At 43.2% G+C, this 23,275-nt stretch overlaps 2 protein-coding genes across 2 annotated transcripts in view; one reads left to right on the top strand and one right to left on the bottom strand.

Moving 5' to 3' along the window:
- LOC125300161 (phosphodiesterase 4D interacting protein) overlaps nt 1-6,740 on the top strand; it is a 37,782-nt gene extending 31,042 nt beyond the window's left edge. Inside the window, exons 29-36 of the mRNA XM_048251816.1 lie at nt 86-217; nt 693-776; nt 1,184-1,368; nt 1,782-1,910; nt 2,124-2,250; nt 3,352-3,398; nt 3,746-3,845; nt 4,230-6,740. Of these exons, the coding sequence (XP_048107773.1) occupies nt 86-217; nt 693-776; nt 1,184-1,368; nt 1,782-1,910; nt 2,124-2,250; nt 3,352-3,398; nt 3,746-3,845; nt 4,230-4,366 (941 nt within the window). The 3' untranslated portion in view covers nt 4,367-6,740. The remainder of the gene's footprint in view (nt 1-85; nt 218-692; nt 777-1,183; nt 1,369-1,781; nt 1,911-2,123; nt 2,251-3,351; nt 3,399-3,745; nt 3,846-4,229) is intronic.
- Nucleotides 6,741-8,241: 1,501 nt separating this feature from the next.
- On the bottom strand, nt 8,242-22,558 carry slc25a24 (solute carrier family 25 member 24). The gene is made up of 10 exons (XM_048252665.1): nt 22,039-22,558; nt 20,826-20,952; nt 20,318-20,405; nt 16,865-16,976; nt 12,904-13,062; nt 12,190-12,342; nt 11,668-11,775; nt 10,614-10,781; nt 10,164-10,314; nt 8,242-9,727 (listed from the first exon to the last, which is right to left on the bottom strand). Exons 1-10 carry the CDS (start codon nt 22,219-22,221, stop codon nt 9,546-9,548), a joined length of 1,431 nt encoding a protein of 476 aa, XP_048108622.1. The 5' UTR covers nt 22,222-22,558; the 3' UTR covers nt 8,242-9,545.
- Between the last annotated feature and the right edge of the window lie 717 nt (nt 22,559-23,275).

Here is a 23,275-nt window from a genome sequence, read left to right as displayed (position 1 = left end):
AGTATACATGACCACAGATGTATATATATAAACACAGATATTGGCGCATGCATACTCCTCTAATAATGGAATGTTCTGGTCTCAGCAGCCCAGGGGGAGGGCTCCTGCAGTAGGCCCTTTGACCTGCATGACCTGCAGTCGGACATGCGCAGCCTGCATGCACAGCTGCAGCAGCAGCTACAGGCCTCGCCGCCCGCCAGGAAGCAGCTCTTCCATGGTGAGTACTGAGAGCACAGGCCTTTGGCACGAGCAATGGAAAATATACTGCTCAAAAAAAATTAAGGGAACACTTCAATCATACACTGGATCTGTACTCTGACACTGTTTGGTTCTGAGCACAAGTAAAACTTTTGAGGCGAGTGTTTTATTTTGCAAGAACTGTCAGACATTCTGTGAATGTAGTTTGAGAATGGAGAAAAGGCTGGAAGGTTTCAAAAAATGTGTTTTAACAATTGTGGAAAACTGTAAGTGTTCCCTTCATTTTTTTGAAGAGTATAGGTTAAATATTAGGACTACCTAATAGTAGTCCTAATAGTCACACCAGGTGATGTAAACACTGTGTCCTGTCAATGAAGTATATATTAGGGACTACTGTGCCTCACCGTGTGTGTGTGTGTGTGTGTGTGTGTGTGTGTGTGTGTGTGTGTGTGTGTGTGTGTGTGTGTGTGTGTGTCTGTCTCATCTCTGTCCAGACTCCTCTTCCTCTCCGCCTGTGAGGGACACTGGGCCTCTTAGTCCAGCGTCTCCTCCGGCAGAACCTCGCGCTGGAGCCAGTGGTAAGACACAGCACACTGATGCCACATATCCACACACTTACACCAACACACTGTCCTAAAGATGTCCAACACACTGTCCTAAAGATGTCCAACACACTGTCCTAAAGATGTCCAACACACTGTCCTAAAGATGTTTAGTATTCTTGTACACAAAACACTCACATATGCAAACACACCCACAGCCACAGTGCCCTCACATACTGTATACAGAATGAGAACTACTCACCTCGCATAACTTGCATGCAGGAATTATAGAGTATATATACTCTTTTGATCCCGTGAGGGAAATTTGGTCTCTGCATTTATCCCAATCCGTGAATTAGTGAAAACACACTTAGCAATGTACACACATGCACACAGAGACTCGCCATAAAACTCCCTCTCCCTCCCTCCCTCCCCCTCATCAGAGAAACATGCCACCCCTCTGGAGGCCGGCGCCGCGGGCAGTGGCCTCCCTCCCCCAGAAGGGGAGCACGTGGTCGGGCACGCCGATGACTACACCGCCCTGCTGCAGCAGCTCCTGGAAGGCAAGGTCCTCATCAGCAAGATGGAGGCCATGCTTCAGCCCTCTGGCCAGCACAAACTGCAGCAGGTCAGACCTCCGCCATTAAAAGCCACACACAGTCGCTGAGACACTGGATCTGTGGTAGTAGTACTGTGTTGATGGTAGTGGTAGCATGTCTGTGTGTGTGATGGTAGTGATAGTATGTTTCTCTGTGAGTTCATTTCATAGGTTTGTTAATGCCGTATGTGTTAGCTGAGACATCATCTGTATATACTTGAATTTCCCCTTGGGGTTCAATAAAGTATCTATCTATCTATCTATATAACACAAAGAAAGGTTGACGCGTATTGTAAGGATATTCATTGTAGCTTGACAGTAACAGGATTGGCCCCTGAGGTCTGAGCACTTTGTCTGTGGAGCGTTTTGCCATATTTGGATTGTTGGTAGTTTCTGTTGTGGTCGGTGTGCTTGAACTGATGGCGGTGGTTTTGGTTTCACAGGGATCTGTGAGGAGTCTGTTGACAGGCACTAGGACCCTGAAAAGGATTTTGGAGGAGGCAGGTTCTCTGCTCAAAGGGTTTTGGAAAGCAACACTTCCCAGTGAAATGTCCGGCCAACAGAACACAAAGGTCAGATTACATGCACACACACACACACACACACACACACACAAACACACACACACACACACACACACACATGCAATCACAAACACACACACACACACACACACACACACACACACATACACACACGCACGCACGCACGCACGCACACACACACATCTATAAAAGTGCTGTAGTATAAACTATTTTGTGTGTGTGTGTGTGTGTGTACTGCAGGATGAGGAGATCGCTGATCTAAGGAAGAAGCTTCAGGAGCAGCAGCAGGCTCTGAAGGAGGCCTTGGAGAAGCTGAGGAGCTCCAACCAGACCAGAGAGAGCATGGAGAACTTCATCACTAGCCAATGTACGATTCTGACTCCTCTCTTCTACTCTTTTCTCCATCTTTCCAGTTTCTCTCCATCTCTTCTCACCCCTCCTCTCCCTCTCCTCTCCTCTCCTCTCTTCTCTCCTCTCCCTCTCTTCCCTCCTCTCCCTCTTCTCCTCTCCCTCTCCTCTCCTCTCCCTCTCTTCTCCTCTCCTCTCCTCTCTTCTCTTCTCCTCTCCTCTCCTCTCCCTCTCTTCTCTTCTCCTCTCCTCTCTCATCTCTTCTTCTCTCTCTCTCTTTTCCTCTCCTTTCTTCTCTTCTCACCCCTCCTCTCCTCTCCCTCTCCTCTCTTTTCCTCTCCTCTTCTCTCCTCTCTTCTCCTCTCCTCTCTTCTCACCCCTCCTCTCTTCTCCTCTCCTCTCTTCTCCTCCTCCCTGTTGTCCTCTTCCTCCTCCTCCTCTCTCTTTTCTCCTTCTCCCTCCTCCCTCTCTTCTCCTCTCCTCTCTTCTCACCTCTCCTCCCTCTCCTCTCCCTCTCCTCTCCTATCTTCTCCTCTCCTCTCTTTTCCTCTCCTCTTCTTTCCTCACTTCTCCTCTCCTCTATTCTCTTCTCCTCTCCCTCTCCTCTCCTATCTTCTCCTCTCCTCTCCTCTCCTCTCCTCTCACCCCTCCTCTCCCTCTCGCCCTCCTTCATCTCACTCAAATGACTGAGCCCCAATGAGCCTGGTTGTATGTGAGATCTGAAAATGAGCCTCATTTGACCGTCCATACTGCCCCTCCTGTTATCCCTTCATCCGTTCATGTGCAGTTAATCTAATGTGCCCCTGGAGTCCAGCTAAAGCTCCATGAGCATTTGAGCATGTATGCTAACATCTATAAAGTGCCCTCAGTAGCAACACTGTGTGTGTGTGTGTGTGTGTGTGTGTGTGAGTGTGTGTCTCTGTCTGTATGTGTGTGTGTGTGTCTCATGTCTGTATGTGTGTGTGTGTGTGTGTGTCTGTGTCTGTCTGTGTCTGTGTCTGTGTCTGAGTCTGTGTCTGTGTGTGTGTGTGTGTGTGTGTGTGTGTGTGTGTGTGTGTGTGTGTGTGTGTGTGTTTTGGATGAAATTGTAATCAAATCTCAACTGTTTTCTCATTTGCAGTATCAAGAACACGAGATGTGCTGAAGAAAGCCCGCTCCAACTTGGAGGTGAGGTCAAGAAACACAATGACACGCACACACACACACACACACACACACATACACACACACATAGACACACACAATCCCCCATACCTACAATAAACTCACAGTTCGCTGTTAAAGCATGCCCATATGATTGTGTTCCTTTCCCTCACTGATGTTTTTCTTTCCCACTCCCTCTCTCTCTCTCTCTCTCTCTCTATCGCTCTCTCTATCTCTCTCTGCACACATCGCTATCTCTCATATACACACATTTTTCCCTTTCCTCTCTCTCTCTTTCCACCTTTCTCTCTCTCTCTCTGTCCATCATTCTCTCTCTCTCTCCCTCTGTGACGTTCACTGAGCGTTTCCAGAAGAATGAGCTCAAGCTTTCCTCCTTAAGCTCCTTCTCCCCCTCCTCCTCTGCCCCTCCCTTCTATCCTTCTTTTTCCACACCTCCCCGGCCTTCCAAAGGTATTTTACCCTCAATCTGTATGTATGTGTGTCTGTGTGTGTCTGTGTGTGTGTGTGTGTGTGTCTGCCTTTGCCTTCCTCTCCTTGTCCCTCTCCTTACACCCTCTAATTGTTAAGGACCATGTGCCCTCTGCTGGCTGACAGCAGTACTACATAATGAGCTGGCCACATTGATATATGGCAGTTCATTCATTGCAGCTTATACCGAATAATGCTATTCCTAATCAGATGGCCTTGTATTGCCTAGCATTGCATTCAGTGTATGTCATTTATTAATGCTGGAACTAACATTCTAAAAGGTTTGGGTGCATGGCATCTGCCCATATGTGTAGATTTACATTGTAGTGGTCGTTGTTGTACTGAGACCTTTCATGTCCTCCTCAGGTGAAGTCCCAGACCGCCTCCGTGAGTGGCCCGGCACTCCTGGTTGGGGTTTCGTGACCCCTCAGATCCAAGAGAGACCTCAGGGGACATCCTTCCCCTACTTGAGACCGCGTCCCCTGGAGGCCTATTCCTACTAGCCCGAGCCAGAAGTCCCGTTTCCTCCCAGAAAGCATCACTTCCTGTTCAAACAGGAAGTGGTGTCTGTACTGAGAGCTAAGAGACTGAGAAGTGGGAGGGGGAGTTTGTCTGTTCTGTGATGACGAAGGAAAAGAAGGTTATAGGAATGTTAGCTGCTGCTCTGTGTCGGGTAGCACACAGTACGTTGTTCATGTACTTTGTTTAGGTATCGCTGTTAAGGCCTCTCATCACACAGTACGTTGTTCATGTAGTTTGTTTAGGTATCGCTGTTAAGGCCTCTCATCTCGTAATTGCTCCCTCTGTTTTCACTCTTAGTCCCCCTAGACTAGAGTACACATGGTTAGATATTGGCTCTTATAGTAACTGTCTTCCTCAGTTCACAACATTGGCTGATCAAATTCAATATGGTGAGCAAAGATCAGTGGTGCATATTGTATGCAATTAGCCAATTTTGCAGTCAGTTTAGTTAAAGAAGTAAGGAATCTCATGGAACTACTGGGAGTACACCCAGTACAGCAAGGATACTCAAATCAGTCTTCTGCTGGTTTATGTGTGTTTGTAAGATTATGTGTGTGTGTGTGTGTGTGTGTGTGTGTGTGTGTGTGTGTGTGTGTGTGTGCGCACATATGGGGAAAACAAGCCATAACCAGTGTCATCTTTATCGTTTACTGCTCCAAAAGAGTTTGGACTACTAATACATTAGTTTGGTGTAATGGTATTTCTCTCAATGCCTTCATCATATTATTTGTTCAGTAATAGTTGGAGGTCATAGATGTGTGCTGTTTATTTTCTTTAGTTTAGCGTGAGCACCTGTAACTGTAGGTTACTGTCGCTGTAGGTTTTCCACTTTTCGCATCGTGGTACCTGTGTCATACTGAGCATGTGCAATAAGAACTACTGTACCAACCAGCCTGAACTTTGACCTTTGACACTGTAAACCTAGTGTTGCCCTGACGATGGGAGACAGACCGACCGTGCAATAATCTAGCAGGACTTTCGTATGCAGACCGACCGAAGGCTAGTGTCAGCATGGAGAGGGCAAAACGGATTCAAGGAGTAAAAGACTGTGTGTGTTTCACACAGGCTTTGCTGATACTGCCAAAGTCTGACCGTCTGTGTGTGTGTGTGTGTGTGTGTTTGTGACCCCATGAGATTATCGTGTTCCTGTTTGTGTAATATTGCCCGTCATAGGAAATAATTGATGTTCATCCCTTTTATTTACTTTTTTGATACACTGTTGAATAACTGGTCCAATTTCTTTTTTTTTTCTATTGATTTTTATTTTTAGCACTTCCCTGAAATGGACCATGCATTGCTGAAAAATGTCTTGACTTTAAGTACCCAAACTATTTTGATTTAGGAAATTAGGACCTTTATCTATAACCTTTATCTGCAGTGTCTTTAAGGAAAATGGAATTAGAATATATTGCCAAGTACCTTTTGTAGGTCGGGATACTGTACGTGTAGAGAAGAGAGTAGAGAACCAAAATACAGCTCACACAGTGAAAAGATCTTGAATACAAAATGCGGACACACATAATAGTGTGTGTGTGTGTGTGTGTGTGTAGTATGTGTGTGTAGTATGTGTGTGCAATGTTGTGTCTCTTTCCAAAGACAAGCTGAAGGGGGCTTTTAACAAGCTGGTGGTGTTTGCTTTAAATGTTAAGATATGCAGTTGTTGGGTGACTGGGTAGCAATGTGTAGAGTTGACGTCCACGTCTCTGAAGTGCCAAGTGTCTGACCTCTCGTCTTTCGTGTCCGTCTGACGCCTTTGCTCTGGAGGCTCATTAAAATGGCCTGTGTTATTATAGACACTCTCATAGAGGAATGATGTTAGAATAGACCAGCGAAAAGCTAATGCCGACACTGTCCACACACACAAAAACACACAAACTGGCCATACTCACCAGCTCCTAAATCGAGCTCTCCTTTAGCTATGCCCAACAGGTGCCAAACCCCCCACCACCGCAGTGGACCCCAGATAGCCAACCAGCAGAAGAGCTCTAGGCCTTTTCTTATCAATGTCTTTATGATGTCTCTCATATGTGTTTTACTTGTAAGAAGAATAAAAAGGAACTAGTAAAGAAAAAAAAAAGACCAAAGCGACAGACAAATCAAGTGTAGAGTCAGGTTGTGCGCCGCCTCTGATGGTGAGTGCATGGAGAGTAGATCTGTAGATGCTGGCTGTAGGCCTCTGACTGTGTAGGGGCGTGTTTGATAGTGTATATATCAGAGGAACCTGATGGCATACGAGGTGGATGTTGTGGGGGGCTGGGTTGACAAGAGGCTTAAATGGACGCAGTGTACAGTATGTCTATGCATATGTGCTTCAAAAGGGGCACCGCCGCTTTTAATAAAAAAGGGAATGAGAAGGAAAAAGTGTCTCTTGTCTTCTTTGGAACGCTAAAGAAATGAACGTTCTAAAGAATATCTGGGTTCATTGAATTCAACATAGAATTTTAGAACCTTCAATTGTTGCGGAACTTAGAACGTTCAAAAACCTACACCTTTAAGGGTTAAAAGTCTGCAAATGCACTGTTGTGTCCGGAAAGGATGGATAAAGGATAGAGCAACTATGAATGTACCCACAGCAGCATGAAGCAGTACTCCCTTGAGTGAGTACGGTAAGTAGGTCCTGTGTCTTGTGTGATGGGAGAAGACTGGTAGAAATGGGGAACCATCTGAAGAGACACAGCTTCCTCTTACCAGTTATCATCTCTTGAAACGAGAGGATAATTACAGTCAGTAAATTCAAAGAACTTTCCCTTGTGCAATAACATGCTTGCCACTAGATGGCGCTCTATGTAACACAAGTTCAAGGAATGCTCTTTAATGACGAGCCAAACCTTCTCACATTAGTACCACTGAAATGATGGATGTTTAAAACCTGCTTCTCTACCAATGCAGTTTCTTTAAAAAGTGATATTCCACTAAAATCCAAAATATCAGATAGTAAAGTCTAGGTTTCATTAGTGTGACATGGTAATGACAGATTGCAGATTATTACTGTGAAGGCATGTGAGGAAATGATTGTGTATGTCAATGGGGGCCTAGACAGAAATACAGTCATTAGACTCAATGCTGAATAAGAACCGTTCAGTATGAGTAAAACTATTTTTTGTTAGCAAATCTGACATCTGAGTGGAGTTGTCTGACATCTTAGTGGAGTTGTCTGACATCTTAGTGGAGTTGTCTGACATCTGAGTGGAGTTGTCTGTGATTACAACAGCAAAGGCTGGTCGTGGTTGTGACTGGCAGACAACAGTGGCGTGAAGACCAAAAACTGGAGCACCAGCAGCAATTACACAAGCCGTGCCCTGAAGCAGCTAAAGTTAGCCCTCCGTTTCTGCCGGAGTCAAGAGATCTGGGGCCAGCTTAAGACTCTCTACTGTTACGCCATTACATGATTGCTTAGCTTGACCTAAGTCTACTGCATGGGGAAATCTACTAACCAGTCACATCATGTTATATATTGTGTGTAGGCCTATGTATATACCCTTTGGCAAGGTTTATATGTTCTGAGTGACTAAGAAAGAACAGTCATACCTAAATAAAGACACCAACACAAAGGTAATTATTAAAAATACTTCCTTTTAATGTAAACAGGAGTTGCTAACTTAACAAAACTTTGGAAAAAAGGCAAACGGGGTTATTACTGAAACCACAGAGATCTGAACACATCCCATGATAAAAGGCACATTCTCCATTTCCTCCCTGCTTCAAGACACAAAACAACCTTTCAGAGCGATGCTTTCCAATCAGGTCACCAAAGCATTGTGTGTGAGCTTGAGTGTGTGTGCTGATGACACCTCTAATCAACACCCATCCCTGCGTAAAGTGAATTAAGTTTGTTAACCCTTAAAGGAGTACGGAATGTTGAGAAATGAACGTTCTAAAGAATATCTGGGTTCATTGAATTCAACATAGAATTTTAGAACCTTCAATTGTTGCGGAACTTAGAACGTTCAAAAACCTACACCTTTAAGGGTTAAAAGTCTGCAAATGCACTGTTGTGTCCAATGTCTGTGCTGGTAAAAGAAAAACATTATGTTCAATGCTGTATGTACATAGTGTATATAAACTGCAATGAACACCCAAGCACCACACTGTGGACTTTTCAGTAGCCTGGTTTAGAAAGACTGGCTCAGACTTGCCAAATATCCATGTTACAGTATGTTACAGTCCTTTGTGTACTGTCCATGAAACAGCACAGAACAGTCCCGAGTGCACGGTCAGTTACCCGGGTGAGGAGATGCACTGCAAAAGGGACCGTACGGCAGTCGCTTTCTAAAACAGTTTGCAAACACAAACCAGTACATAGATTCATAGCACCACAACAATTTGCACTATATTTATGTTGTGTGATACTTCACAGAAATAAATATTTCACTATGTTATACAACTATGCGCTAATCTCCAACAGGGTGGCAGTGGACCCATTGACGTCGACATTCTGCCGCAGATCTCCTCATATAATACATTTATGTAAATTGTATGTTGAACTAAGACTTCACTGTTGACGCTAATATGCAGCTGATCTGTGCCTAAATGAACTACAAGAGAACCTCAGTGAGTTGACAATTACAACCACAACTGAAGCCTGACCTGGGAGTATGTGGTGAAAAAGAGTTTTTCATATTTTGTTAAAGACAACACGGCGGGCTCAAAGGAAAGATGCCATGTTTTGTGGTCTTGTGAGGTATCTCTGAAGTCTCTGTGTCTGGGACGGATGAGGACTCCTATTCAAACCAGCTGAGGATCATCAGCAATGAAACAGAAATCACTATGGCATTACCAGAAATGACTGTGGTCCTTGTAAAGATTTTTTTTTAAAAAGATGTGTAAATACATAGTGCTTTTATGGTCAAATTAAAACTCCAAATACCATTGCAAACAACCCAGCCTCTAAGGACATGTAGTGATTGCATCCTTTGCAATGCAAGACTGAATGGTAAAGTGTCATTTTGCATTTCAACAATGAAAGTGCAGTAAACAATGTAAACTCTCGCATGTTTTCTCTCTAATGTTGAGTTTGGTGTTGTGGGCTAAGTAGCCTAGGGTTTGGTAGGCTAACAACCTGACTTAAATGTCCGTACATACAAACTTTTGTGCGCACACACACACACATACACATACACATACACACACATAAACATGCATTAAACTCGTGTAGCGTCTTCACTTGGAAATACCCAGGCCACTTCTCATGTACTCGTAGACCACGTAGCTGATGCTGACCGCAGGGATGACCTTCATGAAGTTGGGCAGGATGCCGCGGTACAGGCCAAACATGCCGTCCTTCTCCAGGATCTTCTTCACCAGCTTGGTCATGTTCACCTGCTCCGCGCCCTCCAGAGTAGCTGAGGCAGAGAGCCAATGAGGAGACCCAATGAGTGACAGAGAGAGCCAATGAGGAGACCCAATGAGTGACAGAGAGAGCCAATGAGGAGACCCAATTAGTGACAGATGTGGGATTGATAATCAAATATAAAAACACACCAGGAGACAACATACTGGACAAAGGGAGAAGCCTTAAGGATTTAACATTACAAGATTTAACAGTATGCACACAGACACAGACACACGTCCACATACAACTACACACACGCACACACACACGCGCGTGCACACACACGCACGCACACAAACACACACACACACACACACACGCACAGTCACAGTCACACACACACACACACACACACGCACACACACGCGACACACACGTGCACACACACACACACGCGTGCACACACACCAATACACACACGCATACACACACACATTCTCTCGTACCCTGGGCTTGCATGCGTGTGCGGATCAGTGCCAGTGGGTAACTAGCCAGCTGGCCGCAGGTGCTGGAGATGGTGCCACAGGCCAGCAGCACCAGGATGCCGGGGTTAGCCGTGTCTTTAGCGTACTTGGAGAGCCAGGCATTCTTCAGACTCTGAGAGACAACAACGGACAAATGGAGGGTAAGGCATGTGTTCACAAAACCAGAGACAGAAGGAGGCAGGAATGTAAAATGCATTGTACATTAAATGAATGTCAATTGGTTATTTCGAACATCTGGAATACATAGAATTAGTGCTAGCGGTTAAGGTGTTGCATAAGTGTTGTCAAAGTCTGGTAATAAGATGCTGACTTGATGCATGAACATTATAACTGAAAAACAATTACAGGACAGTGTGCGACTGTGCGCACACACACACACAAACAGACACAAACAGACACACACACGCACACCTCATAGACAGCCAGGTCTATGCCAGCATAGGGGATGATGCCCATGATGTTGGGGACGTAGCCCTTGTAGAAAGCCTTCACGCCCTCCTTCTTCAGAATCTTCTTGGCACAGTCAAGCATGCCCTTGTACTGGCCCGTCTTCCCTAGGGTCAGGCGCGTCTTCATCACCTGACCACACAGCACAACACATCAGATGTCAGGGTTTGATATCCTAAATCTTCTTACCTAATTCTCAACCTAGAGCTTCTCTCAGTCATATACAGTATGTTCTGTAACGGTGCTCACATTCATTATTCATGGCCCCAAATGGAAATGACAACCAGCCGGTAAAGTCAAACAAACGCAAATAAATTCAAGCTACAGTCATTTTGCTAAGTACATATGAATTAAAGCTAAAGTCATTTTGCTAAGTACAAATTAATTAAAGCCAGGTTTGTGCAAAATTCCAGAACTGAATTGAAACTGGCTCTTAAATTCAAATTCAATTCTTGAATTTCACTTGCATTTCAATTGAGGTAGCAAAAAGGAAGCAGAGTTGCAATTTGAATTGTGCACAACCCTGATTAAAGCTAGTCATTTTGCTAAGTTAATACCAAGACAAGCATAATCAGGTGCGGATCAGTGCGATGCTCCCACACAACACAATAATAGATCCTTTATCTCCTTTCCATCCACTCACCTACCCCTCCATCCAATAAAACATATCCATCAGTCTGCTCTTTCAGCCATTCGCCTTACTCACCCAGCGGCCAGAACGAGGCTACAGGGTACACTTACCATCACACTTCAGTCCAGCAGATGTTGGTAAAGCACTCTGTTTGCAAACTGCCAAAAAAAGTTTACAGAAAAAGGGTTCGCTGGCCTGAGTTTTATTTTTTTTGCCAGTGTGCAAACGGAGTGCATTACCACCATCTGCTGGACTGAAGTGTGATGGCAAGTGTACCCTGTAGCCTCGTTCTGGCCGCCGGGTGAATAACTATCAACATTCTCATCCTACACCAACCCAACCCTGCAGCTCCTGCCCCTGCCCCTGCCCCTGTCCCACGAGTCTCACCTCCATGGGGTAGATGGCGGTCTGAGCTGTGGCTCCAGCCAGGGATCCGGCCATGAACCGCTCATGAGGCTTCACCTTCCCCGACTCCTGGCCCAGCAGCTTCTTATACTGGTGGACAGCAGACAGGATGGACGGGAGAGTAACAGTTTAGGCAGAGGAAAACACTAAGATGCTGGACATCTGCAGCAGGTAAAGGCAGAGGAAATAAAAAGTGCTGACACAATACATCAATTCTCTAGATTTTTAAAAAAAAACATCTTTAACACTTTGTATGGTTGTGGTGATGTTTTAGTGCTTAAAATCCCATCATCACTACCCTTCACGCAAGATTGCAAAAAGCTTCTAGAGGTTAAAAAAATCTTTAATAGAAGTAGGAAAAAATATTTCTTTTTTTATATATATATTTATCTCTTTACAAAGACCACTGCTTGCTTTCTCATCTGATCTGCACAGCTCAAATGCTAATTGGCTTATGACTGTTCAGTTTTGTTGGTCAATTTGCTTCTTCCTTTGTTGGCTCACCTGCTCATAGGCCATGAACTTGATGGCGGTCTCAGGGGCGATCTTGAGGACGTTGACCCCGTTGCCCCTCCACAGTGATGTCACGCCCCCCTCCTTAATCATCTGCTTGAAGCCTCCTGCCAGGCTGATCTTGTTGGTCTTAGAGGAGTGCACCTGAACAACAACAACAGTGGTGTGTGATGCCAGGGCTCTAGTAGCAGGCTGTTTTACCTCCCGATAAGGAGCTATTCAGACAGAAAGCATTTTCTGTCCTGCACCCTCTTTTCAGAGACAACAAATCATATAAGATGGCGCCGCAGTGAGGTAACCATAGGAACAGCTAAGATAATCAAACAATCAATCAATGAAACAAACGATTAAATTAAGAAAGGCAACATTCAGAAGTCATGCACTAGTGAACAAGAACAACCCAACAAATCTACAGCTAAAACAAAGACAAACAAATAAAAAATATACAGTATGAAATATAAAAAATATATATAAATCTGTCATCAGCCTATTTGTAATTTTACCATTGTGAATGCATAAACTATGTTCAAATATGTGGCAAAAGAGAGCATATGGCATCCTGTTAACTTCTTTGACATGCATTTCACAGGTCTAACCACAAAAATGTCCTCAATTTTGTTACTCAACTAAAGTTTTGTTACATAACTTTGTGTGTGTGTGTGTGTGTGTGTGTGTGTGTGTGTGTGTGTGTGTTGTAGGGCTTACCTGCATGAACACTTTCATTCTGTCCAGTGGTGCCGTGCCGGTACGAGAGACGGCCCCTGCCACCGCCCCGGCGGCCAGCTGTCTCCACCACACGCCCGTCGTCTTTTCCTCCTCTGTGAACTCATCTGGGATGGTGAGGCTGTCTCCTATGTCCAGAACCTTACACACCGCACACACACACGCACACACACACACACACGCACACGCGCACACACACACACACACACACACACACACACACACACGCCACACGCACGCACACACACACACACACACACACACGCACACACGCATACACACGCATACACACGCGCACACACGCGCACGTACGCACACACACACACACACACACACGCGCACACACGCGCACACACGCGCACACACACGCACACACGCGCACACACACCATTTAGCATGTGATAAAATAGAATCCATCCAAACTTCATACATCTGCAGCAGAGGTGCAACATGGATGTCAGTCACCATCATTCCCATATTCCCATAGTTCCCGTTGTTTTATATCACTAATAAAGGACACTGTTTACCTCATCAGTTATAATTTCCAGTCACATATTATGTCTTCTTACTATACTATTCACATTTACCAACAATGGTCATTGATGACCAAATAAGCAACTAAAGGCAATCACAAAGTGAACAAACCTCATCTCTGTTACAAAGTTTGAGTTCATCAGTGTGGTGTGTTCAACATAGTCTCTAAGCAGTCATTAGGGCTGCTCTTTTGCCATGGCTACTTACTTACACAACTAGATGTACCGCAGATTGGTAAAAAATATGACCGCTGCCCAGTCCTATACATTATCTCTGCAAAATATGACCGCCGCCCAGTCCTATACATTATCTCTGCAAAAAAAAATCACTCTTTTTAATTTGTCTCCATCTCCTATTCAATCCTCTACTCTTGCATGTGTGTGCATGTGTGTTTGCTTTTGTGTACATGTGTGCATGCCTCTGTGTGTGTGTGTGTGTGCATGCCTGTCACTAAATGTACACATAAATTTATTCATAGTATGGCCCCTAATGAACTGAATTCCACGAAATGCATTCTGTCACAGGCTGTCATAGTGATCTTACCCGTCCAATTTTGTGCAGTTCTGAACACGTCAGCCAAAGATACCTGCGATTACAACGCCTCATTTTTGCTTTTTCATTTTTAACTAGGTAGTGCTATACCGCAAATGAGTGGTTATGGGATGTGTTAAGATGGCCCCTTGAGACCAATATACAAAAACAATTGGTCCTCCTAGGCCCTACGGTTCTCGAGATATTCACAGAGAACTGTGTCCGGCCTACCCTCCTTTTGGGGAGCCCAATTTGACGGATTAAAATGAAAATCAATGGTTTTGTGCCACTTCACTTGCACGGCGGTCATAACTAACAGAGACCATCGGATTGTTACATGCTAAAAGAGCACTCTGCTCTAAACCTACTAAAGTAGCATATTTAATAGCATACAGTAACATACAGGACAGATGCTCCCATACATTTTGTAAAAATGAAGACAAAGATTCATTGAAATGCATGCTATCTTGAGGCTTATATTTATAATACATAATATATTGATTCACAAAAAACTAGTAGGTCATGTGGGGTCAAACAGTCTTTCACATGAGAGCACACCAATCTCAGTCTTTCACATGAGAGCACCATACTGACCCTGAACTGCTCATCCCTACAGTATATCCATACGAACTCTGACCTCACACCAACCTTGAACTTAATCCCGACCATCTATTCTTTTACGTAAGGGGTACCTTACATAAGGCAGCATGGTCACAGAGCCCTAATGATACATTACTCAACACATTCACACGGGCCAGCTGGAAGCATCGTGAGGAGTCTAATTTCCTTCAGATCATGACCACAGATAGCACCTGCTAAAGAACATTCATGATGTCCCATATCAACTCCATCGTCACCTGAAAGTCATGAATGTCAATAAAGTTTGACCCTTTTGCTGGTGCAGTAATTACTCCTGAGCTCTGGCTTCAATGGACTCCTTAAGGGCGTACTCACACTGGGCACGGTTCACTTGTACCGTGCCGGAGTACGGTTCTCTCCTGTTCTTGTACCGTGCCGGAGTACGGTTCTCTCCTGTTCTTGGTCCGCACTCGCACTGCATACTATCAAACTGTACCCAGGCGCGGTTGAGCTTCTGTGCTCTAGAATCTTTGCATAGGCGCGATCATAAGCCCAACTGTGCCGTGCCCGAGTCCACCTCCTCAAATGGACCTGGGCACGGATAAGCATACCTTGCCAAGGTACGGTACGGAGCGATCACACTGGTCAAACAAACCAGACTTTGGGGGTCAAACGTACTCAGATACGGTACGGATGGCATAGTGTGGGTACGCCCAAAGTAAATCAGATTCTTTCAAATATAACAAAAAAAGTTCTAGAGGATATAATGATGAAAGTGCTGTCTAACAATGGTAAGTTGTATAATCACCCATGTGCTCATAAGAAAACCTGTTTGATAGCAAAAGTACTCTTCAAATATCCCTCCAACCAGACAATAAACATTCTGCATGGGAGTGAAGCCATCAGCACCTACCACTTCCACCTCCACCTCATAAATGGCTCCATCTTCCTCAAAGTCGATGAAGAACCACTCTCCCTTTGGCTGCTGCTGCAGCAGTACCATGGTGCGCCAGTCCTACCACCGATGCCAGAGCAAATGGCCTCCCGTGCCAGCTCAAATACCACCAGGATTTTTTTTTTTAGATATGACTTTAAACCGCTCCAAAAGCAAGTTTCTTCGGTTCAAGGGTTCGTTTCAAGGGTTAACTCAAGATGCTTCTTGACTTTATGATGAAGGTTTTAAAGGTTATTTGTCTCCCCTGTTTGAGTGGCTTCCTCCTACTCCTGATTCTGTTTTGGATGCAGACCCTGAAGAAATGTGATGGAATCCCTGCAAAGTTCTGCACCACTGACAAGTGTTCTAAGCCAGACCGCAAGCATTCCAGTATGACAGTATGAACACAGCCTCCTGCACCAAGACTACCTGCAATCTGGTCCCGCCCAACTCAGCGGTCATTGGACCTCACTTCGTAAGCGACCCTCCTTTATCCAATAATTGCTCTAATCTGTCCACTGATGCACAGTCCTTCAATTAGCTGTTCTGCCCAGAGTACAAAACAGGCTTGAATAAGCTTCAACAAAGAGAGAGAGAGAGGGGGGGAGAGAGAGAGAGGCATGGAAGGTTTCCCAGTTACAGTTTAGGCTGGTTGGGCCAACAGTACTTTATAAAGGTATCAAGAGGTTTCTAGTGATATCTTATTTTTGGGTCTCATCTAAAGTGTGCCTGAGTGTCTATCTGGAAACAGATATTTCTGTAAAAAAGCCCATATACAATGCCTCAAGGTTATTTTTTATATGGTTGGTATTAGCATAGGGCTCGTGGTGTTGTAAGATAAGCTCAATATCACTAACAGTACTTTGTTTCAGAGAATCATACATGTAAAGCTTTTAAAGAGAGACTTATGTGAGAATGTTGAAAATTATTTGAGATAGACAAACCATTGACTGGACAAGCACAAGTCCATTCACTGTGAGAGGGATAAATATCGCAGCCAAGCTGATTACTGTGTACTTGTGTGTATATTAGCGAGTGTGTGCATGTGTCTGTGTCTGAGCTCTTTGACGTAGTGACGTAGCCTTGTGCAGTTACAGTGTGATTACAGATCACAGGGAGAGTGCCAAACTCAGCAGGATGGCAGTTCATTCATTAGTCTCTATGTGTATGTGTATGTGTGTGTGTGTGTGTGTGTGTGTGTGTGTGTGTGTGTGTGTGCAAAAGGGTATAGGCTAGAATATAACATATAGATGCATTAGAGTGGAGCTGTAGGTGTACGCAAAACACCAATTCTATGCGCACACACACACACACACACACACACACACACACACACACACACATACAGTACACTCACTCACTCACCGTGGAGTGCTTCCAGTAGCGTAGGATCTCTTGTAAGTTTGAAGCAGCACTAAATAGGAAATGTTCTCTCCATTCACTCCAGTCCACTGTCATGGTGCCATCAACATCAATACTGTACCAGTGCGAGAGAGAGAGACAGAGAGAGAGAGAGAGAGAGAGAGAGAGAGAGAGGGAGAGACAGAGAGAGACATGTTTAGTATTTTTTAGCAACACATCTCAGCTCAATATGTTTATATATGCATGGGTGTGTGTATTCTGTTGGGAGGCGGCTGGGCAAACAGTGAAAGTTGGACAGCTCCTTTGCCTGCATGAGTCCTTGGGTCAAATCCCAACCTAGTTTACATCACGGATACAGATAAAGCACACCATGGGAGCACTTCCAGTCCCGCTAGGCCCAGAGAGGAGTCAACACCTTAATTGGATTACTGCACATTATGTGTCCATCCCTCACACACATACTGTATATCTGCCCCTGTCATTCACTAACTGTGTCCAGTGAGATGTAGAATGACACTTCATCACCCGTCTACACATCTTTTTTGTTGTATTATAAGCCTTCAATAATATCTACTCACATCATGCACTTAATAAAAACAAACAAATGTTAGCTTTTGTGATAGCATTAGTTAGCATTGGTCTCCAAGAACACCATGAGTTCCCAAGAACTGAAGTCTGAGTTACCATGCTGCTAACCTTGAGTTAACTAAACTTTTGATTCATCTCAATAAATGATTAAAATTTGTTTGTTCACAGTTCAATTTGAACTTAAACCAACTTTGGTGCATATATTCAGAAATCTACATTAATGTAGGCATTGGTGCAGGCCCAGAGTAGCCTACTAAACTTGAAGTAATTACCTGCATAGCCTCCATACTTGTCTAGTGAGTTTTCCGGTTTTACTGGCAAAACCACTATCACCACTACTATCACCAACCATTTATAAATGAACTACATAACAGGCCATGTCTATGTCTATAGTAAAACGACGGGTACATTTTTTCTTAGCGTCGTTTTCACACCTTTAACAACACTGATGAAAAACTTGCGTCCGCACAAAGAGGTAAAAACGAGCGAAAACGCTGTAGCGCATATGCCAGGCACTGTAGATGTCGCAGTAGCAGTGCAGATGTTTCACGCAAATTTCATATTTTATAGAATACGCCTATATAAATTAACTATATTATAGTCTACTCCGAAGCAGTGGAGTGAGTTAAGCATTCCTGAGCACAATTTTTTTTTAATTCAACTGTAAAACTAATAAAGTTCATTTTAAGATTTGTAAAAGGTGCAGTTTAGTCCTTTATTTGGAGAATGGAGGTGCACATAATCTCCTTTAGTTTCTTTGGTTATAGTCCGCGCAGGGGTCATTTTTTCAAAACCATGACAGAAAACCATGCTGCTGAATAATTTTCTTTTTCATTTTATAAGCTGGTTAGCTATAGTTTCCTTAATAAAAATATGTGAATAAATGATCACAGAGAAATTGAATTAGGCCTAAATTTGTGAGAGATATGCCTAGACATATTACAATTAGAATCTTTTGCAGTAATCACAGCTTTCCCTCATATTTTCCCAGATGAGACCTATATTTACTGAATTATTTTCAGATTGAGTGAATAATATTATTATATATCTAGCAGATTCGTAATATCTGCTTGTGGAGTATTTGTTACAGCACTTCAAAGATTAGCTACAGTATTAGCTACTTGTATCAAATCTATAACAAACTGACTACACAACTTTCATGAGTATTCCCACCATGTCTGATAGCCTTGGTGTTATTAAGGTTCATCATGTAATCGTCCATCACAGGTTTGCTGTCCATTCTCTTCTCTTCAAGTAAATACTGTCCAGCTACTCAGAAGCTCAGCATCAAGGTCTTGCAGGCAATTTTGCCTTCACCTTACTGAAAGTGTTATCTATGTCTGTCTGTCTTTTACATACACACATACACAGAGAGAGGCCCTGGGCGTTATCAGTCATTAAACAGCACTCTCCACCCAGAGCACATGATCCACTTTTTTCTTCCCAACCATGCTCTCAGCTAGTTTAAAACTGGCCCTGGCTGATAAATGTATATTTACAACCTGTCAGCACCAATTTATTTAATCAAATACAGGACAGGATGTCTGTTAAAAACCTCAAATGCGGTATTCTTTGCCAATCTCTTCAGAAACTGCAGTAAACTACAACACTGGAAACCTGAGCCTTTCAATGATTTCAATGATGTAATGAAATGTACATTTATTTTACTTAGTGCTATTCAGCATGCTAGCCTTTAGTGTGCCATTTTATTGCGTATTACACTTAGACACAGTGCAATGACATGGTCCTAATATGAGGAGGGCCACTGTTGTAATCCATTATATTTAGATAAAGAAACTGGAAATATACTTAAATACTACTTTAAACTATGCAATTTATCAGAAACTCATGTAGCTCAACACATTTGTCCACAGAGTCTATTAGAAATGTAAACAGATATAATAAAGATACATGACACATGTTAATAGGCAACCTGTTTGGCTAGTCTCTCATGTTGGTGTTCAAAATATATTGGCAATAATATGATCTATAACATATAGACTATAACAAACATCAGTTAATCAAGCCAGGATGCTATCTCCACATTTTGTGAAGTGAGGTTTACAATCTCTATGCTTCATTACAATAGTCCCACAACAATGACTTATCATTAATCTGCCCTCTGGTGGAAAACAATGGTAATTGCATGATACAGAAAAAGGAAAAGGGTTGGTAATATGATTCCTCAGTTACTATAATGCTACTTGTTGGGTGTGTTGTTGCAGAATACCCAAAGCTCATTCTCGCTGTGTGACAGACTGATTCCTGCAACATTGTTGAGGTAGACAGTGAACTGTCTTTCAGAATGAGAATGAAGATTTGACAGAGAACAAGATTGACAAGATTTGAAAAAACTCATGTAGCTCAACACATTTGTCCACAGAGTCTATTAGAAATGTAAACAGATATAATAAAGATACATGACACATGTTAATAGCCAACCTGTTTGGCTAGTCTCTCATGTTGGTGTTCAAAATATATTGGCAATAATATGATCTATAACATATAGACTATAACAAACATCAGTTAATCAAGCCAGGATGCCATCTCCACATTTTGTGAAGTGAGGTTTACAATCTCTATGCTTCATTACAATAGTCCCACAACAATGACTTATCATTAATCTGCCCTCTGGTGGAAAACAATGGTAATTGCATGATACAGAAAAAGGAAAAGGGTTGGTAATATGATTCCTCAGTTACTATAATGCTACTTGTTGGGTGTGTTGTTGCAGAATACCCAAAGCTCATTCTCGCTGTGTGACAGACTGATTCCTGCAACATTGTTGAGGTAGACAGTGAACTGTCTTTCAGAATGAGAATGAAGATTTGACAGAGAGATAGTGTAAATCAGCTTGTCTAACGTTACCTCTCTAGAATCTTCTGGGCCTGCTCCTCTGTCACATCCACGCCCATGTCTGTCAGAGACTGCCTGATCTCCTTGTAATCAATGCAGCCTGTGATGAGAAAAGTGTCAGTGAAGACACATCATGTGCTGCCATTTTCTTATAAGGTAATTGAGACAATCAGCAGTCATGTTGTAGTTCTAGCAGGTGGAGAACACTGTCTAGATGTTTAGATAGATGCCAGACCAATGCCAACTGGCCCGCTGTTTATAGCTACAGTATACTAGCTCTACACGAGTCTCTCACTGTAAAAACTGTTGTACTGAAACTATTCCCATCACTGACAGCATATCACAGCCCACTGCTATTTGAGCAACAAATGAGCACTGTGTCCTATGGGGCATTATATTCAAGCAACTCAGTCATACAAAGAAACTCAGTTGTGGCAGGTTTAGTGTATGCGCTGTGTTGTTAGATGGATTTATGGAGGATAAACTTGGTTAAAAAAAAATAAGCTACAGTAGCTCTCACCATCATTGTTTTTATCCAAACTCTTAAAGGTCAGCTTGAGTTTTTTTTCGTGTTCCCTCAGGTACTTGGAAAACTCGTTTAGGTCCAGCCCAGCATTTCCATCAGAGTCTCCAGATGTCATTATTTTCTGTTCAGAATGAAGGAAATGATAAAACATCCATAAAACTATCAAGAGTTAGAGTGAAATTGTATTTAGTAGTAAAATTGTATTTAATTGTATTGTATTTATCTTTTTTATGCATTTTTGCATTTTGAAAGGTACACATGATGCATTATTCAGTTGGAACACTATCCTTGTTTTTGGACCCCTTATCAGATTTGTGTACATATGTCTTACATGTATGATATATGTTGACAGTTATAGGCTTTGACTCCAGTTACTATGTGTCCAGTAGATTCCAGGGTCTAAGTGCATTGCCACAAATGTGTGTGTGTGTGTGTGTGAGAGAGAGAGAGAGAGAGAGTGAGTGTGAGAGAAAGAATGTGGGTGTGTGAGTAGAACAGGAGTTAATGTCAAGGAGTTACCTGCCGTAAAACCCCACCTGTAGGCTAATGTCCTAACATGAACACTTTTTATTTACAGATATCAAAGGTTTAACCAATAGGGTAATTATAACACTGGTGACTTCACTTGTGCCAGCTCAGTCCCACATGCACAGTTACATAGAACAATCGCTGCAAATATTTTGTTGAAGTAGGTCTATGTATGCAGGTAAGTGGAAGGAAGTTGACCAGATTGATAGCATTTGAGGTTACTCCTCTGGCACTAGAGATTCAGTTAACCTGTTCTTCACAATATATTGTACTGAGCAACCAACCATTTAACAGCACAACATGGATCTAGCATTCATATAGGCCTATAACTCACACTAAAGTCATATGTTCAGTTTGAGTCTATTGTAAAAAAATAATTGATTTCGGCAAAGAATTTTTTTAAAAATGTGCACAGATGCAGATCTCTATGGGACAAGCATAGACTGTAGGGGGCCAAGACTAACCGCAGCTGATGCAGCGACCACTTGAGCAGAGAGGAAGAGGGTAGTTTTCCAACGTGCCTAAATTAATATCGGCGATGTGGGCCCCATAAAATGTGCAAGTGTGCTTTGTCATTCTAGCTGCCATAAAACATAATCTGATGCCGATTACTACATGCCTAAGATTAGCAGGGAGTGAACACGGCTGCCAATTGGCATGGGGAGAAGTTTTTTCTTACCTGTACTGTGCCTTTTCCGATAGCTATGCCCATAGAGGAAAGGCCTGCCTTCATCTCCGACACATCTACTATACCATCTTTGTTGGTATCCAGCTTCGCGAAGAGTTCTTCAAACGACTTTGCCGTCGAGTCGCTTAGGCAGAGAGCATCCGAGAAAAAAACTTTCCGTACAGCTTGATACATGTTGCCAGTGGAAAACGAACCCTTGGACAAATACAAAATCAAAGGATCCGCAGGAAAGAAAATATTTTCAGAATCAGGAAATGTACGAGGAGGAGGCGGCGCACCGTAAACTGCTCTAAAATGCCAATAACTCTAGCGCGTCACTGCCCACTGCTCTTCCGAAAAAGGCTACCTAGAAACGCCATAAAACGCTGTAACGGTTGCCCACTATATAAATCCAAGTAGCCTACGCTTAAAGTCTACTGTAAACTGACAAGAACGTGTTGGTGGAGAGAGATGAAGGTGGGATCATTGGAATGATTTCTCCCTAGGCCACTGCCTCTTCTACTGTCATGAGGGCACACCCTTCTGCGTAAACAAGCTCATGTCAGAACTGCCTTTACTCGACTACAGTTTGTTGAAATCATCTCGCTCACGCGCTGACATAGGCTCTTTGGCCTATTTGTGTGGTGGACTCCTTTTCAGTAGCTAAACTATGCCAACACAATGCTAGTTTGGCTGCTGCTTAGGCTACTTGTTTTTCTGCATGAGACATGTTGCAGTTTTTCTCTCGGCACTGACTTATTCTGCACTGATAAACTGCTTTTGTCCTTTCTCAACAGACACACGCTCACACAAACGTTCATATTAACGCCACACCATACGGTGCATGCACACCATATAAAGTAACAGCTGACAGATACTAAACAAAAGCACTCTGCCTACTCTTCAACAAATGCAGGGTTATTTATAACTCAACCCCCAAAGGGACAGATTGGACAAGTAATCTTATGCCATTTTTCTGTTATTAGACTACTGCGCTCATTGGGTCACACGATGGCGCCATAGACATTTACATCACGAGCTCAGGAAGTTAATGAGCTGCAGCTTTGCTTTGCTATGCATCTCATTTCAAAAAATGTTTCATTTATATATTTTCTTAACGTTGCTTGCACTCCCCACATCCCTTCACTAGCTCACACACAGTCAGTCAGTCAGTCAGTCAATTACCAGGATCAAGGATGTCAGCAAACTCCACCATGGTTAATTGGGATGGGAGTTGGAAAAGTTGGGA

The sequence above is a fragment of the Alosa alosa genome, chromosome 9, assembly GCF_017589495.1.
Source record: "Alosa alosa isolate M-15738 ecotype Scorff River chromosome 9, AALO_Geno_1.1, whole genome shotgun sequence".
In the NCBI taxonomy this organism is placed as follows: Eukaryota; Metazoa; Chordata; class Actinopteri; order Clupeiformes; family Clupeidae; genus Alosa; species Alosa alosa.
The sequence above is the reverse complement of the archived record's forward strand: the minus strand, read 5'-3'. Positions and strand labels throughout refer to the sequence as shown.